We start from the raw sequence: 18682 nt of genomic DNA on the forward strand, positions 1-18682 counted from the left end.
TGTAATGTTATTAACTTTAACAACAATGGCCACATAAACAGGATATGGAACAGGCTCTCTGGCCACTGGAAAGGGTTCTGGCTGAGGTCCGCTAGCGTCAGGGGTTCTGGCCCACTGGCTGCTGAAGATTCTGGGGGAGGTCTACTCGCCTCTGTATGTACTAGCTCACTGGCCATCGCGGAAGGTTCTGGAGGACCACTAGCTTTCCAAGGTTAGGGTACGTAGGGTAACCTGGGAAAGAAGTCTGGTTGCCCCCTGGGAATGGGCCTGGCTGGCTGCATGGGCTGCTGCAGACCTGAAAGACTGGACGTGAGTAAGGATCGTGGATTGGAGGGAAGAGGTCCCTGAAGCAATAACAGTTGGTTGTATGTCATATTGGGTGGAAGCTACTGAAGTTTTAAGGAAGTATATTTTAATGTAAAGTACATTTAATTTATAAATAAGATTTAGAAATAATAGCCGGTGTCAAAAAATGTAAGGAATTGCCGTAGATTGTACAGTCATGGCCTCTCAATCAATAACAGTCATATGGGGTGGACGGTATTTAAGTTTTTAGCAAGTTTTTTTTTTTTACATATACTAAAATTCATTTAAAATAGCCAAAGTAAAAACATTTTTAAAAAGTAATTGCCGTAGATGGGAGGGAAGAGGTCCCTAAACCAATAACAATTGGTTGTTTTCATGCAAGTGATATACGGCAGAAGCTATTGCTGTTTTAAGGAAGTGTATTTGGCATATTCTGATATGAAATTAATTGAAAATAGCCAAAGTTCAAAAATACAAATGTCATTTCCATAGATTGTACAGACGAGGTCCCTGAATCAATAACAGTTGGTTGTAGTATTCATGCAAGCTATATGGGGTTGAAGCTATATATGTTTTAAGGAAGTATTTTTTTTTACATATTAAAACATTTTATTAATTGGAAACAGCCAAAGTAAAAAAAAAAAAAGAGAAATATTTATAATATTTCTAAGTCATGTGGTAAGAAATCTATTGAAGTCTTTCTGTTAACGCTAGGTTTCAATTGCACTTTTAAGACGGTCTGTGACTACACGTAGATATTAACTCTTTTTTGTAACTTTTTTTTTTTTTTTTAAACATATGATATTAATGAGGCCTCCCGGGTGGCGCAGTGGTTAAGGGCGCTGTACTGCAGCGCCAGCTGTGCCATCAGAGTTCCTGGGTTCGCGCCCAGGCCCTGTCGTAACCGGCCGCGACCGGGAGGTCCGTGGGGCGACGCACAATTGGCCTAGCGTCGCCCGGGTTAGGGAGGGCTTGGTCGGTAGGGGTGTCCTTGTCTCATCGCGCACCAGCGACTCCTGTGGCGGGCTGGGCGCAGTGTGCGCTAACCAAGGTGGCCAGGTGCACGGTGTTTCCTCCGGCGCATTGGTGCGGCTGGCTTCCGGGTTGGATGCGTGCTGTGTTAAGAAGCAGTGCGGCTTGGTTGGGTTGTGTATCGGAGGACGCATGACCTTCAACCTTCGTCTCTCCCGAGCCCGTACGGGAGTTGTAGCGATGAGACAAGATAGTAGCTACTAAAACAATTGGATACCACGAAAATTGTGGAGAAAAAGGGGTAAAAAAATATAATAAAATAAAAATAAAAAAAAATTAATTGGATGGGAGAGTAGAGGTCCCTGAATGTATTTCAGTTGGGTTGAGTTCTCTTTCATTTGGTTACAAAGCTATTTAAGTTTTTCAGTTAACACTACATTTTAATTGCACTTTAAGCAGTGACGTGTATTCATGGATGCCAATGGAAGCCAAGCCAGGCCCCCAAAATTGACCAAACATTAATAAAAAAAATGGACAATGGCAATCCGCTAAATATGTGTATGTGACCAACGTTTTTTTATTTTTTTATTATGGAATATGCTTTGTGGACTTCACTGGACAGAGGTTGCTATCTGGTTTTGTGATTTAAAAAAAATGTGGTTGAATTTATTCTGTCACTGTCTTATTGTCTCGGCCTTTAGGCCTATATATCACGGTCGCAAGGCCGATTAAGTAACCGGTTATAGAGCAAACAAGCAATTATCACAACACAGGTTGTACTTTTTTTGCAGGGAGGGGGGTTAATCCTCACACTACTACTGCTTTTAAGACAGTCCCTTAGCTGTGACTACACGGATAATCAGCCATAGAAATGTACATAAAATATTTTTGGGGAAAACAGAACGGAACAGAATACTCAATAGTGTTGCTGTGGACACTGGATACTCTGACTAACACACACACCTGTTTGACCTTGCTGTGATACCGTAGGCCTACTTATGTTACTTTTCTGAGTCAATTCAGGTAGCATGCATTTTTGTTAAACCATGGCAACCAGCATTGCAAATAAAAAGATGTGCATAAATATAATCATCCTCTGTCTGTAGATCATTTCCCCTTAATGTGTTTGTCATGTCAGCCAGGCCAATCTTTTCAAAGTAACAATATCTAGTGAGTAAAATAAGGAGTCTAGTGCTTCATTCCTTGTTTCGTTTTTACTTGTTACCTGGTAAATAACCAACAACTATCGTGAGGAACATTCTCTCGTAGCTTAGGCTAACTAAAACTACCAGTATACTGACTGTTTCAAGTTGACAAAAGGCTATTTGAATTTCAAAAGTGCAGGTGATGCAAGTAACACTAGATGTCAGCATAGTTCTACAATCCATGAAAACTGTTGTTCACTGGCTTGGCCTATTCCAATTCAAGCCCCATCACCTACACCGGGGTACTTCTGGTGGATAGAGGAAAGGAAAGGTATCAACACATTCTGCCATGTTGCTTTCACTTGTCTAATCCTTTCAGATGTTCTCTCCAGTAGGTATATAGGGCTCAGTTTGGAATTGGTAGTGATTACAGTGTATGAGCTTGCCACTCCTAAGTACAGACCCAGGGTCAGTTTTGAACGATGGATGACCTAGCGTTAGGTTGAGAAAGGAAAAGCTGATCTGAAACCAGCATCATAAGTCAACGTTATATGACTAATGTAAATAAAAAAAGAAGGAAAAGAAGTACATTTGTTGACATTGTCATCATTTATGAAAATGTCCTAATATGGAGTTTTGTGGCATTTAATGCCACACAATGAATGAATAAAAAAATAAAAATACGTTAAAAAAGGTTGTGTTTAGGACGTGCCTGAGAAAATGCCTGAGTTGATACTGATGAGACGATGAAGAGTTTGTTTGAAGCTTAATTTAAGATATGACATCTCTGCACTGCTGAGGGAGTAGATACATACAGGGCCTGCTGTTTGGATCATTTCCTCTACTGACACACACACACACACACACACACACACACACACACACACACACACACACACACACACACACACACACACACACACACACACACACACACACACACACACACAGACAGTGAGACCCAGGAAAGAGTCTGACTACTAAACTGAAACCTGTACATTTTTCTCACAGTACATGTAGTAACAACACAATGGCCTGTACATTACCACTGGCATTCCTTGTCCTTCATGGATTTATCTCTCTTTCGGCAGAAGGTAAGACTCTCTCCCTCTAACAGTAAAAAAGATGAGTAATTATTGGATCAGTTATTTTCAGAAGAGGGTTTCTATTGATTTTAAATAGCACACTTTTCATTTAAATGATCATCAAATAGGGTCAATCTGGTAAATAAAAAGGTCTTACCTATTGATGGTCACATTCATGGATTGCTATTGAACCTTTACATTTGATCGCAATTGATTTGAGCAATGTTAGGGAGAAAATGAACAACGACGTGGGCATGAAAAATTACATAAAATGTCTCTTCTGTGGTGCCACTATTACGTGTTATCTTGTAAATGTAACTGTCATTTTAAACATTTTACCTTTATTTAACTAGGCAAGTCAGTTAATAACAAATTCTTATTTTCAATGACGGCCTAGGAACAGTGGGTTAACTGCCTTGTTCAGGGGCAGAATGACAGATTTTTACCTTGTCAGTTCGGGGTTTCGATCTTTGATATCGCAATTTTATCTCATTATTAGAATGGTTTGTATGGATGTTGTAAATGCTATTTAGATATTTTAAAATCATTATGTGGTACAATACTTATTTCTTTACTTAAGTGTTTTTTCCATGTCAATGTAATTTATTTGACTTCAATTACCATTGATATATAAATGTATAAAATATCGGTCTTTTGACCAAGATTAACATCCTATTTACTCAAGGAGAAGGCTTAATCTGACCATCTGTGTCTATGAGATTGTCCCCAGATCGGCCATTTGTTTTAAAGAGGTCCTGTTATTTTAGTATCTGTGGCCTTTCAGACAGTTGTGGTTTTAGACATATTCTGTTTCAAACACCCAGTACACAAAAACAGGAAGACTTATTAGAATGATCTGGGTTACTGTGGCTAACCCAACCAGTTGAACATGTCTTTTCATACAGTAGCATTATTAGAATTTGATCCAAGTTAAAAACACTTGGTATAAGTTGTGACACTTTATTTTATGGGCCTGTTTGAGAGCATATTTGCCTGGTAGTTGGCCTAACTGACAAACTATGAGGAACAGTTGTACTTGAAATTAACTTGTTTTACTTTGAAATGTAGCATACATAATTGGTCATTTATACTGTAGATAAATGCTTGACCAGAACTGTCAATAATAAGATTTGAATTAGATCACATTTTCTAACTCTTTATTGACCCCAAAATGTAATAAAAGTGTGCTACCGTCAACAACAACAGAGAATTATTCTGATCTCTTTTCTTCTCTTCTATCACAGATTCATGTGAATATTATTTCCAACCTGGAGGTGACTTCATCATCCCTCTGAAATACACTGACTTGAGTTCGAAAGAAATAACCTGGAAACACAATGACAACGTTATATTTAGAAGAAAGAATGGAAAGTTCAAACCAGGCAAGACTGAGGACATCTTAGAGGATGGGTCTCTCCAACTGAAAGGCCTGGTGTTGGCAAACGAAGGTACTTATAAAGCAGAAGTGTTCAACATCGACGGGAAAAGCATCAAAGATCAGTCCTTCAGCCTGTGTATGAAGGGTAAGTCTCCTTCTCTCTTTCTTTGCAACCATACAAGTACCGTATCCTCTCCTTTAGAGACACTGACATTTTGTTTCCCTCCAGAAAAGGTCTCCAAGCCCTCAGTGAAATTCACCTGTTCTGATAAGGAGGTCACCTTTACCTGTTTCTTGACTAACACTGTGGGAGTGACTTTCAAGTGGAGAAAGAACGGAGAGCCTTTAAATGGGGGAAAAAAAACAACCTTGATCATCGGTCTGAAACAACTGAAAGAGCTGGACACCTTCACCTGCTCTGCAGTCAATGAGGTCGGCGAGGAGACAAGTGACATCATCAAACCAACATGCAAGGGTACAGTATGTTTTGAAGGGCTCAATTGCAATTCTCTTTGTGTATCTCTCTGTCTCTTTCTCTCTGTTTTTTTCTCTCTCTCTGTTTTTCTTCTTCTGTTTTCAGGAAAAGAAAGTGACCGATATTGAAGATTGGTGGAGCACCACATAAAAAAGACAAAGACAGTAAAACATCTCATTTGTCTCTCCTTCTGCTCCACCCCTCATCCCCCACCCTCCTCTCAGCTGTCTCAAAATCGATTGATCGGCGTTTACTGTTTGGTTTTGATTTCTTGACCATGGTGTGCATCCTGGCCGGGGGAGGGGGCTTGGTACTCCTCCTCATCATTATCACCTTGGTGTGCTGTTGCCTCAGCCGACGCAAGAGCCAGATGCGCTTTGAAGGTAATCGCTTCAGACCAAAGCTCAAATGTCTATGGCTATTGTGTTGGTGTTCTGTGCACAAACACATTTATGGTGTCTACAGTATCTTTCTTTTGTTCCCTCCCTCATTTCATCTGTTCATTCTCCTTCACAGAGGAAAGAGAGTTGAGACTAGCCCCCCTGACCAAGACCCAGCATCCTTACCACTCAGAGGGCCAGACAAAGCATCCTTCTCACCCAGAGGGCCAGAAGCAAAGGCAGAGACCCCCCGGTGGGGCCCCACCTGGTTCCACCGGCCCCAGGCCCACGGCCAGAGCCTCCAACCAGGCAGAGCCCCAACCCAGAGCCCAGGCTCGAGGGAGGCCTCCACAGACACCAATCGATGACGATGAAGAGCATCCCCCACCACTACCCCAGCCCAGGAAGAAAGGCCCTCACCCCCCCAGACACTGAGTCTGGAAACAGGTTTAGCCTATATACTTTCTGATCCAAGGAAAGGAGTTCCAGCAGTCTACATGTTGAACATTTTTGTTCAATAACATGTTGTTATCTAAAGAATAGAAAAGGAAGGAAAAAACACCCAGACAGTGTTCTATTGTACAAATTAATGTAGATTATTTTTACACTAGTTTTTATATAAATTAAATGTTTTTCTTCCAACGCCTTTTCAAAATGCGGTTTCATTGTTTTTATGTTGAGTTGAGTGTTTATCAAAATCATCCATAGGTTGTACTCTACCTATCTATCCACCTCCTCTTGAAGTAGTGATCTTAACTTGATGTCTGTGTGGTTGTCAATAAAAAGTAAAGAATTACAGGCACATACTGTAGTCATTGACTGAATTATGTGATTGCCATCCACAAAGCTAATAATGAAGCTGTGCTTTGAGGCAATGTATGGCATCTTTCAATGATTAATAGCTGAAACACCTGGGTTCACTTCAAATACTATTTAGAGTGTTGCAATTACTTTCAAATACATTTTGAATTTAGTATATGGATATTTTTCTATGAAAGTACAAGTACACCTAACAAAAATATTAAGGCAACATGTAAAGTGTTGGTCCCATATTTCATGAGCTGAAATAAAAGATTCCAGAAATTGTCCTTTTTCAAAAAAAGCTTTTCTCTCTCAAATTTTGTGCACAAATCTGTTTAAATCCCTGTTAATAATCATTTCCCCTATGCCAAGATAATCCATCCACCTGACAGATGTGGCATATCAACAAGATGATTAAACAGCATGATCTTTACACAGGTGCACCTTGTGCTGGGGACAATAAAAGGCCACTCTAAAATGTGCAGTTTTGTCACACAACACAATGCCACAGATGTGTCATGTTTTGAGGAGCTGTGCAATTGGCATGCTGACTGTGGGAATGTCCACCAGAGCTGTTACCAGAGAATGTCATGTTAATTTCTCTACCATAAGCCACCTCCAACGTAGTTGAATTTGGCAGTATGTCCAACCGGCCTCACAACCGCAAACGTTGTGAACAGAGTGCCCCATGGTGGGGTTATGGTATGGGCAGGCATAAGCTACAGACAACGAACACAACTGCATTTTACCAATGGCAATTTGAATGCACAGAGATACCGAGATGAGATCCTGAGGCCCGTTGTCGTGCCATTCATCCACCTCCACCTCATCTTTCAGCATAATAATGCACAGCCCCATGTCGCAAGGATCTGTACACAACTCCTGGAAGCTGAAAATGTCCCAGTTCTTCCATGACCTGCATACTCACCAGACATGTCACCCACTGAACATGTTTGGGATGCTCTGGATCGACAGCTTGTATTTGAAAATAGTTTAAAATAGTTTTCTATTTATAGAAATACTTTCAAATTATCTAGTTGATTCGGGCAGCATTATTTGAAAATACTCAAATACACAGGAAATAAGTATTTCAAATACAAATAATTAAAATGCAAATGTATTCGAACCCAGGTCTGATAGCTAACAATTGCAAGATGATAAGAATAGTTCTGAAAATGTTTCCATTCACATCATTGTGCATTTGAGTCATTCTCTGTATTCACACCTCTGAGTAAAGCGCTCATGTAATCTCTTGTTTTCCTGTTACATCGCTGAGGCCTCTTGGCTGTGGTTTTAGCACAGCACCAACCAATAGCATGCAGGGAGCAAAGATGCTGAAAGCAACACTTATCTGAAGCCTTCGCTTCCACACCTCTTACATCCTTTTCCTGTGTGTGGGGGAGGGATGTGACAGTGTGTGTGTGTGTGTGTGTGTGTGTGTGTGTGTGTGTGTGTGTGTGTGTGTGTGTGTGTGTGTGTGTGTGTGTGTGTGTGTGTGTGTGTGTGTGTGTGTGTGTGTGTGTGTGTGTGTGTGCGTGCATTTGTGTATGCTGAACTGCACAACTGTTAACACAGGATTTTGTACCCATTTTTTTACAAGCATTTCACTACACTTGCATTCACATCTGCTAACCATGTGTATGTGACCAATAACATTTGATTTAAAAAAAAAACTCTCCATCACACGCCTGTTCACTATATAAACCCTAGATAGCGCTTTGCTTCCATGTTCATTTAATCTGCTTGCATGACTATTCAACAGTAATAGTGAAAGTGGGTGGGCCAGGGACCTACTTGTGGGCCATTAACGTTTTCCTTTGGGTCACATTTAAACGAGTTAGTTGACAGAAATCTGAATATGTTCCTGGAAGACTTTGGCTGGGTCACTGACAGCGAGTAAACGTTTGGGAACCAGTTTGATGACAGACCGGCAGGAGTCACAATAAAGTTAACCGAACGTAGCAGGCGTAAGAGCAACGCCTAAACGGAGTTCCCACATCCAGGTTTTCAGCGGAAAAGGAAGCTAGGTGGAAAATAGCTGTATCCCCGATACACGTTGAGGCTATAGTAAACTCAGGTTTATCACTCAGAGCCATGTTCGACAGTCTGAACTCTGACACCTAAACTAATCACTTCCCGTCTCTGGGTTAAATCAATGTGCCCTTAGGCACAGATCTAAGATCAACCTACCCTCCCCAAATCCTATAGCCATAATCGTTAGGGAGAAAACACAAAACTGACCTAAGATCAGGTTTGAGAGGCAACTTGGACCTACTGTCTAAAACAAAGTGAGAAGGCTTGTGGTTTGACCTTCAGTTTCCTGTCTGGGTTGTTAATATTGTACAGTCAGTCACTTTCAGTTATTCACACTGAGGTACTAAGGCCTTCCGACAGAGACGTTATTCACATGCATTCAATGTTAAAGATAGGTAAGGAGAAAATGGGTCAGAAAGATAAGAGCAACAGTCACTCTGTTGTATGGCCCAGTATAAATAGAGGTCTGGGTGACAGTGATCCATCCACTGTTTGGCTTTGGGCACCTGTCCCCAACACACACACTTAGACCCACAAACACACCCCAACGCTCAAATCAAATGCTTTATAAACAACAGGTGTAGACTTTCATTTTTTTTAAACAGTTTTTCTCAATTGCTAAAACACTAAAACCCATTGGCTGAACAAAGTTCTCAGTTGCCTGGACATTTAGCTAACTATGCAGTGTGTGTCAATACCTTAAACCATTTCACATGGTAAAAGACAATTTGCAGATCTCACTTAGACTTTTCAGCAAAACTCTAAACACATTCTCATTCTCAAAACACATTCTGCACTCTAATGCCCATGTCATCCATACTGGTAAACACAAGTGGCAACAATCAAATACAAATAGAGAAGACATCTTCTGTCAACTAACTCGTTTGATTGAACACAACCACTCAAAATGTATTTAACCTGTTTCAAATGATGCGACACAACCAATATAAGCCAGTTCAGAGAGCAAACAAGTTGTTGAAGGTGGGAAGGAGAAAGTCTGAGAATGGATAGTAGAAACAATGTGAGAGGACGAGGACGAGTGCGTATGCGAGGTGGGAGACGAGGAGGAAGAGGAGGACGAAGAGGAAGACAAAGAGTGGAAATATCTGATGAAATTCGAGCAACAGTTATAGACCATGTTCTTGTCCATGGACTGACAAAGTGAGTTAAAGAACAAATTCTTATTTACAATGATGGCCTTCCCTGGTCAAAACAACACTGGGACAATTGTCGGACTCCAAATCACAGCTGGTTGTGATGCAGCCTGCAATCAAACCAGGGTCTCTAGTGACGCCTCTAGCACTGAGATGCAGTGCCTTAGACCGCTTCACCACTCTGGAGCCCAAAACATGCACACACATTTATACTGACTCTACACACACACACACACTGACATATAATCATCATATACGTTGCTGCTACTCTGTTTATCATATATCCTGATGTCTAGTCACCTTTCCCCTTGTGGCAAAGAAGGGGGTTGAGTGATAAATGGCAGATATGTGAGAGCAGATCTAATAAACGGGCTCTGCCCGATCACTAAAATGGCCACCCCCATCAGAACTACAGATCACAAAATGGCCGACTGCCAAAACTACAAGTCCCAGAAGCAAGGGGAACCCTCAGAAGGTGGAGCCGACCCACAGATAAAGGGTCAAGAAAATTCAGGAAGAGGGAGAGAGAGTGCTGGAAGGATCTATGAACAATAGAGAAAGAGACAATAGAGATTGGCTGGATTTACCGTGTATGAGCTGGACTGTTTTGGACTTACCTGTTGGTGTTTGGACCTGGACCTACTGAGAACCCGATTTGTGTACCGAACCCTGCTATCCTTGACCTCGCCTACGGCCTGGGTGGACCAGGACGGAGAAACAAACACACAGGTACTGTCCTGTTCGAAATAACTCCCATTCTTGGGTGATTTGGTGACAGTTTACCACTTAATTTGTGACAAACGCTCCTAACCTTGAAGAGGTTTGCCACACGTGGTGGAGAATGCGGGTAATGGACTAACCATACCCCTGGTTAGGTAGAATTAAAATAAAAATGTTCAGTTAGCACTCCGAAGGGGAGTCAGGTTTTTTTTGTGGCTTTGTTTGGTTAGGACAGTTTCTCAGGAAAATTAGTATGGAGGGGAGCCATACAGGTCCTGTTACAAGCGGCGGCCGCCCAACAAGAGGCAACTAGAGCTCAACAAATAGCTCATCAGGATGCAAATCGAATGTATCAGGACACGTTACAGGTCCAGCACCGCACCAACCAGCTGCTCAGAGAAGAGCAAGAGAGAAACACCCGGGAGTTAAGAGAAGGCCTAAAGGGGCTAGCGGACTAAATTGGGGCTCAATTACCAGCTGCAAATATCCAGAGGCGGGCCAATCATTTTCTTCAAAAAATGACAGCACAGGATGATGTGGAAGCATATCTTACCACCTTCGAAAGGACGGCAGAGAGGGAGAAGTGGCCAAAAGAAGAATGGGCAGGGCTTCTGGCACCATACCTGGCAGGGGACGCTCAAAAAGTGTATTTCGACCTGGAGTTGAAAGATGCACAGGATTACAATAAACGAAAGGCAGAGATTCTGACTAGACTGGGAGTGACCAATACCGTGAGGGCACACCGCTTCCACCAGTGGTCCTACCGACCTGGACAACCCCCACGAACACAGATGTTCGACTTGATTCACCTGGCACGGAAATGGTTGCGACCAGAGACCCGGTCATCCGCCGAGATCGTCGAGACCATCGTACTCAACCAGTTTCAGCGAGGTCTACCCCAAGAAGTGAGATGATGGGTTGGCCAGAACGAGGTACTTTCCGCCAACCATCTCGTGGGCCTGGTTGAATGGTATTGTACGGCAGGAACAGCTGAGCAGGCACAGAAGGAAAGATTCCCGTTCCCCAGACCTGGGCGAACCAGCGGACAGAGTAAGGCTGTCCCAACATATGGAGGGGGAAGAGAGCAGCGTGGGGCCATGAGGAAAGAATCAGAATCAGGCCGAGACACTAAGGGAAAAAACGGAAACCGGGACCGGGTGTCGAGGGGGTCTCCCCCCGAACCCCTATTATCTGTTACAATTGTAATCAACCGGGACATATTGCAGCCGACTGCCCTATTAAAGAAGAGCCAATGCAGTGTAACCTCTGTGAAAATGAAGATGATATATGGTATGCATGTCCTGTTGTAACCACTGTACTTGAAAGATCAAGAAACAAACATATGTGCAGGGTGAAGGTTGAAGGGAAAGAGGTTGAAGCACTGCTGGATTCCGGCAGTATGCTAACCCTGGTCGTTGCAAGCCTAGTGCCGAATCATAAACTGGATACAAGACAGGATATCAGTGTTACATGCATTCATGGGGATATCTGTCTGTACCCCACGGCCTTAGTGAGCATACAAACAGAGGACGGTCTGCTAGATACTTTCCTAACTTTGCGAAGTTAGGCCAAAAGAATGGCATATTTGAGAAGCCAACAACCCTAACCAAGCAGGAAGAAGCATGGGGCCTTCAACCAAAGCCAAGAAAAGAGGTCTCCCAGGGGCCAACATCACAGGTGCTAGTAGAGGAGGAGGAGGATGAAGTGGCAAACCTCGTTGATAACGAACAGCCCGGTACGAGTGGGTCTGGGGTCGATCTGAATCCAGAGGACGACGATCTAGAACCAGCAGACCTGGCAGGGCCTCATGCTCACTTTTCTCCCTGGTAGGGAAACGATATCATGAGCCATAACCTCAGTTCGGCCAGGTATCTCTGAAAACACATCTCTGTTTTTCTGGATCAGGGTCTTTACTTCCTGTACTTGTGCTGGGGACAGAGTGGGTGAAATATTTACTTTGGCTGTCTCCTGAGTGTGTGTGGGGTATGTGACCATTAGTGTTTCTCTCTGTCTCCATGCTTTTAACAGGTTTACAGCGAACACTAGGGCTCACAGCGAACCCTGCCTAGTGTTATGTGGGGTTAGAGGAAACAGAGTATCTGGGATACACTGTGGGAAGAGGGTTAATCAAACCCCAACGTAAGAAGGTGAAGGCAATTAGAGAATGGCCGAAACCAGTAAATAAGAAGCAGGTTCGAGCCTTCCTAGGGCTTACCGGTTACTACCGGAAGTTCATCCCAAGTTATACCACAGTGGCCGCCCCACTTACCGACATGACTAGAGCCAGAGGGCCAAACATGGTCAAATGGGATGAAAGGGCCACCAAAGCATTTATGACATTACAGGACGCTCTCTGCTGTAATCCAGTGCTGGTGGTACCAGACTTTGAGAGAGAGTATGTGATTCAGACGGATGCCTCAGAGGTCGGCTTGGGAGCAGTGCTATCCCAAGAGGTAGAAGGGGTGGAACACCCCATCCTGTGTTTAAGCAGGAAGCTGGAACCACGGGAAACCAACTACTCAGTCGTTGAGAAAGACGCAGATCGGAGGGGGGGGAGGTCGGATCTAGGGGGAGAGATGTGTGGCAAAGAAGGGGGTTGAGTGATAAATGGCAGATATGTGAGAGCAGAACTAATAAAAGGGCTCTGCCTGATCACTAAAATGGCCACCCCCATCAGAACTACAGATCACAAAATGGCCGACCGCCAAAACTACAAGTCCCAGAAGCAAGGGGAACCCTCAGAAGGTGGAGCCGACCCACAGATAAAGGGTCAAGAAAAACCAGGAAGAGGGAGAGAGAGTGCTGGAAAGATCTATGAACAATAGAGAAGGAGACAATAGAGATTGGCTGGATTTACCGTGTATGAGCTGTACTGTTTTGGACTTACCTGTTGGCGTTTGGACCTGGACCTACCGAGAACCCGATTTGTGTACTGAACCCTGCTATCCTTGACCTCGCCTACGGCCTGGGTGGACCAGGACGGAAAAACAAACACACAGGTGTTTCCTGTTCGAAAGAACTCTCATTCTTGGGTGATTTGGTGACAGTTTACCACTTAATGTGTGACAAACGCTCCTAACCTTGAAGAGGTTTGCCACACCCTATACATATCTATCTCTATCATTCCAGTATCCCTCCACATTGTAAATATGGTATTGGAACTGACCCTGTATATAGCTTACTTCTTGTGTTCTTATTTCACATGTGTTTTTGGTATACCTTCTGTTATTTTTATTACTAAATTGATATTGATTACTGCATTTTGTGGTTTAGAGCTTGCAAGAAAGGCATTTCAATGTACTTGTGCATATGACATTAAAGGGGAATTTCACTCAAATGATCTTTCGGTCTTTTTTTTCATTAGTCCACTGTTAATACAGTCCCAAAATGTTTTGCATGTCAGCAGTCAAGTTTTAAAGATATTGGACTTAAGAAGAAAGGTTTCTCCAGCCACATCATCATTCAACTTCTGATACATGTTTTGGGGCGGCAGGTAGCCTAGTGGTTAGAGCGTTGGGCCAGTAACCGAAAGGTCCCCGAGCTGACAAGGTAAAAATCTGTTCTGCCCCTGAACCCACTGTTCCCTGGTAGGCTGTCATTGTAAATAAGAATTTGTTCTTAAACTGACTTGCCTAAATAAATAAAGGTCATAAAAAATCATGAGGCATATCTTCCAAACACCAGCCTCGAGGGCATTATTATTATTATTATTATTATTATCACTTAAATCATTAAAATGATTTACATATTTTAATACAAACATAGATTTTGATTAATTTATTCATATTCATCCACAAGATATAGTCCCGACATAAATCAAGGGTTGCTACTGAAGCCGCCTGGTCGTTCTTTTTATTGGTTTGGTTGCCAGAGAAGTCTTTTTGTTCTGTATCTTTGGACGTGACCCAGTCGATAGAAATAAACATAAGAATTATGCTGATTCTTGATTTCAACTAGCTGAGAGAAGGTGCCTGCCTGTCTGTCTCATCCCGACATGTTCATTACTATGCGACAGCTGGAGATCGGATTTCAATATTGAAACAATTTTGCAAATGTCGGAGAGACAGACATTAAGGTTAATACAAATCTCAGCTGTTTAACTAAATGTTAATCTAAAAGAAATGTGAGATAATATCTAGATGCTTTTTATAGTGGAGATCATGTTTATAAATTGCCTGGCTGGGCTGATGAGACAGTGGGTTGCACAGTCAAATGGAACAGGGTAAATAGGCCGTTTAACGTCATATGTAGCTTGTGGGAACTTGTAGAATAGACACCGGCTGGAATGCAGTTTTAACCAATCAGGATTAGATCCAACCTTGTATAATATCTTGACAATTTGACTGCTGACATGCCAGGCATTTTAGGACTGTATCAACAGTGGACTAATGAAAATATCGTTTTTGAGTTAAATTCCCCTTTAAAATGTGAAACTACACACCTCTTAGTGGCCCCTTGTAGATGTGCAATGATCTGAAAGCAACATTTCAATAGGCTAACGTTACACATACTGTATCGATGATGATGATGATATTCTGTAGGCCTATTATTCAGCTCTAAATAGCCACTAGTGAGACTACATGAGATGAGACTTGGGACAGCGCTACCTGTGAAAATCCCGCCGCTACTCCCCTCCTCCAAAAACTGACTTCCGGACACCGCAACGTTGTTCCCTCCCTCTCCCGTTCCAAAACCAAACACTGATTAACGACACTCAGTATGAATTATGCGAGCGTACACGGTCGCTACCAGTGGACTTTCACTGCACGCACGTCCATTTAACGGATATCCGAACGTCTACTCGCCAGTGTCGGTTCTCGTAGACAGCATTTTGGGGATTTCTGAGAGGTCGCCGGTGGTTCAGTTTTTGAACTGAAGGTCCGAGAGGACTCCTTTCACCCGTGGCGGATTTTAATGACAAAGGAACGAACTGGGAGTTAAAATGACGCGAATTTGCAGGATGGAACATCTATCTCTTCTACTCTTGTTTTTATCGATGGGTAAGTTATATTTGAAAAAGGGTTGTCTAACGGTCTGATAATATCGTCATAATAACGCGTGTGCTGTCGTTTAGTGGGAACTATTAAATTGACATGCACACGCGGGCACGTTTTCACTTAAAACCTGATAAGAATCTCCATTGACAAAGTAATTAGTCAAATTAATTTAAAGGCAATGTTATCAACGGATTTTTACTGATCATGCTGTTCCTCCTAAATTAATTACACATGACTGAGTTTTACTAAAACGAACCTTTTTTAAATATGTGAATAGATTTTCCCACGCCCAACTTCATCGTTACATGTAGGCTACGGTGGTTGGTCACAGGTGAGGGTGTGTGGCAATTTTCAATTTCAGCTCCTCAAATCCTGGTCGAAACTTTTAATCGTTCAATCAAAGGAATACGAGCGATAACTTTTTAATTAATTTAATGACATCAATTAAGTTGACAAGCCTTGACAATGGTCCAGTTACATGGAGGCACCATAACACGCGATGGGTAGCCGTCCAATTCGCATAGATCCCCTTGATAAATTGAACTAATGTAGTTGAACTTGGAATGGCGCACTGTCCACCACTGATGGACCTCTCTGTTATTATAGTCATTGGTTATCTTATCTCAGTGATCAAGGAAGAAATATAATTTTCGTTTAGTTGATCGGACCCATTTTATTTCACAACGGTGTGTCCGATTGTGTAGGGTGGGGAGTGTGTGTGTCAACGTACACTTTGCGTCGCTCAGGGCTTCCCTGTGTTTGTGTGAGCGGCTGAGTTTTTAAATTGGTGTGGTACTGTGAGATTATCAAATGTCAACAGTTAACATGTCTCCAGCCTTCCTGGAGCAGGGGATGTGTGTGCCCTTGAGCCATTCCCGATGGCTTTAAAGGCGTCCGCATGCTTCCCAGCCGAAACCGTTCGGAAGAGTTGGTGCATATATTTAAACGATATTTTTTTCTTCGGTTGTTACGGCACACGTTAGTCACAAGCCGGAGTCTCCCGACTTGTGACAGGTCAACAGTAGGGATTCTACAGGAAAGTCTGTCATTTAACGAGATGACTCGTATTCATACACTTTATTTTAATTGAACTACTTCACCAAACAGCTTAGTTAGATTAGTTGTGCACTGAACAAAAAATGTAAACGCGACGTAAAGTGTTGGACACATGTTTCATGAGCAGAAATAAAAGATCACAGATATTTTTCATAGCACAGCTTTTCTCTCAAATTTGGTGCACACATGTATTTACATCCCTGTTAGTAATTGTTTCTCCTTTGCCAAGATAATATATCCATCCACCTGACAGGTGTGGTATATCAAGAAGCTGATAAAACGGCATGGTCATTACACAGGTGCACCTTGTGCTAGGGACAATAAAAGGACACTTTAAAATGTGCCGTTCTGTCACACAACACAGGGCCTCATATGTTTTGAGGGAGCGTGCAATTGTCATACTGACTGCAGGAATGTCCACCAGAGCTGTTGCCAGAGAATTTAATGTTAATTTCTCTACCATAAGATCCCATTTATGCTAGATCTGAAATGTGGTCGGTGCCACTGTATGGATGGTGTGACAAAATTACCAAGCCTAGGCGCACAGAGGTAGGCACACAGAGGTCAAATTGAGCTCCGTACTGGATCGCCGTGCACTTCTCAAATTTTGTAAGAATGTGGAGGGCTCCGTATTGACGTGAATGCTTGTGACGGTAGGGAGGTCCTGTATGAACACACACTGACTTCCATGACAACGTCCTTCACAACAGCTCTGCGCTGTTCGGCAAACTGCATGACTTCTGCAGAGGCCAAATCATTGTAAATACTGCACAGCCAATGCAGACGGCGGATTGACAATGCCTCACCGTTTAGCCGCCTCCATTGTCCTCAAGCCTGTCTCGCCGTAGACCACTTGTATGGCATCGTGTGGGTGAGTGGTTTGCTGATGTCAATGTTGTGAAGAGTGCCTTGTGGTGGTAGTGGGGTTATGGTATACAGGAATATTTTTAGCAAATATTGACGGCGAGGAAATATAACCACTTTTCAGTGCGGCCCACCGGACCTTGTTGAAGACCGAATGCGGCCCCCAGGGCAAAATGAGTTTGACAACCCTGGCCTAAACAATAAATACATGCACACCTCCCCAAACATGTTGATGACGTACTACTGCCCTAGCTCTCCAAAACCCTTATCTGTATTTATGGTTTTCAGCAGTTATATTTGCCCATTTGTTGCCTCCATGTTAACTACAATTCCTACGCTGTTTTAAAAATTTTGGCAACATATGCTCATATGCCCCTTATCTTTCACATTGGCAAGAAATAATTTTCTGAGTAAAAAAATATGCACTTCCTGTAGCAGTTTTGCACAGATCAACAAGCTGTGTGTGCCTCCAGTTGACGAACGACACTTCCTCAGATTACAAACAGGTGTTCGGGATGCTAGACTGCTAATTAGCACAGGTGGCCACTTATGTCTTCCCTAAACAAGTGATATGGCCATGTGGGAACACTAAACCTAACTGGGCTGTCTCATATTGCCTGTTTACTCTGTGGCCCTCCGGCTGTTTGTTTGGATAAGAGTTGCATGGTAATATTAGTCACACTCCTAAGTGGTGTCCGACCAGTATAATATCCCTTCTCTTATGACGTAGGGTAAGTCAAAGCGATGACATCCCCAGAACCAGACTGTTCCAGCAATGTTTTATGGACCACCTTCCCTCAAACGTCTATTTCTCCAGTTCCTTGAGTGTCCCAACATGCTAGAACAGGAAAAGGGTTAAGTATACTGTATGTCAACAAGGTGTTTTGAAGTGATATGTTAATCACTAAGGGTCCAACTAAGGCAGTGGTGTAGGATCATATTGGAATGCTGCCAACGTTACCATTAGAAGTAGAGCGTGATGGAAATGTTCTCAGAAGGCTTTGCTCTTTGGTTGTTCCAGTTGGGATGTAACAGGGACTATTTCTGGGCTGTGGGGTCGTTCTTTTGAAAGCTGCTGGTGCGTCGTCCCTTTGTTCTTGCCAAATGAGCTGACCTCTTATTTTTTCCTGATACTGTTCTTTGGTTTGTGGTGGGTGGGGGAGCTTGTGTTGCTCCATGCTGGCCATGGCATGTGCATGCTCTTCCCCTCAGCCTGTTCAGACAAGCCTGGTGTGTGTGCATGTTTGCTGCTCTTTCCCCTATGCCCATCCAAACAAGCCTGTACTTTATATAGGTCTTCTCTCTCTAGCTAGAG

General features: G+C 42.8%; 2 protein-coding genes across 2 annotated transcripts in view; both read left to right on the plus strand.

Moving 5' to 3' along the window:
- Positions 1 to 3385: 3385 nt before the first annotated feature.
- On the plus strand, positions 3386 to 6541 carry LOC139372463 (T-cell surface antigen CD2-like). The gene is made up of 5 exons (XM_071112186.1): positions 3386 to 3517; positions 4753 to 5031; positions 5116 to 5361; positions 5586 to 5744; positions 5878 to 6541. The coding sequence occupies exons 1-5, from the start codon at positions 3454 to 3456 to the stop codon at positions 6174 to 6176; spliced, it is 1047 nt and encodes a 348-aa protein (XP_070968287.1). The 5' UTR covers positions 3386 to 3453; the 3' UTR covers positions 6177 to 6541.
- Positions 6542 to 15145: 8604 nt separating this feature from the next.
- LOC139373054 (prostaglandin F2 receptor negative regulator-like) overlaps positions 15146 to 18682 on the plus strand; it is a 43766-nt gene continuing 40229 nt past the window's right edge. The window contains exon 1 of the mRNA XM_071113089.1: positions 15146 to 15450. Coding sequence (XP_070969190.1) covers positions 15393 to 15450 — 58 coding nt within the window. The 5' untranslated portion in view covers positions 15146 to 15392. The remainder of the gene's footprint in view (positions 15451 to 18682) is intronic.

The sequence above is a fragment of the Oncorhynchus clarkii genome, chromosome 18 (genome assembly GCF_045791955.1).
Source record: "Oncorhynchus clarkii lewisi isolate Uvic-CL-2024 chromosome 18, UVic_Ocla_1.0, whole genome shotgun sequence".
NCBI classification, from domain to species: domain Eukaryota; kingdom Metazoa; phylum Chordata; class Actinopteri; order Salmoniformes; family Salmonidae; genus Oncorhynchus; species Oncorhynchus clarkii.

Coding starts and splice junctions, on each gene's coding strand:
- LOC139372463 (XM_071112186.1), top strand. CDS start 3,454: ATGGCCTGTACATTACCACTGGCATTCCTTGTCCTTCATGGATTTATC. Junction 3,518..4,752: donor TATCTCTCTTTCGGCAGAAG/GTAAGACTCTCT, acceptor CTTCTATCACAG/ATTCATGTGAATATTATTTC. Junction 5,745..5,877: donor GAGCCAGATGCGCTTTGAAG/GTAATCGCTTCA, acceptor TCTCCTTCACAG/AGGAAAGAGAGTTGAGACTA.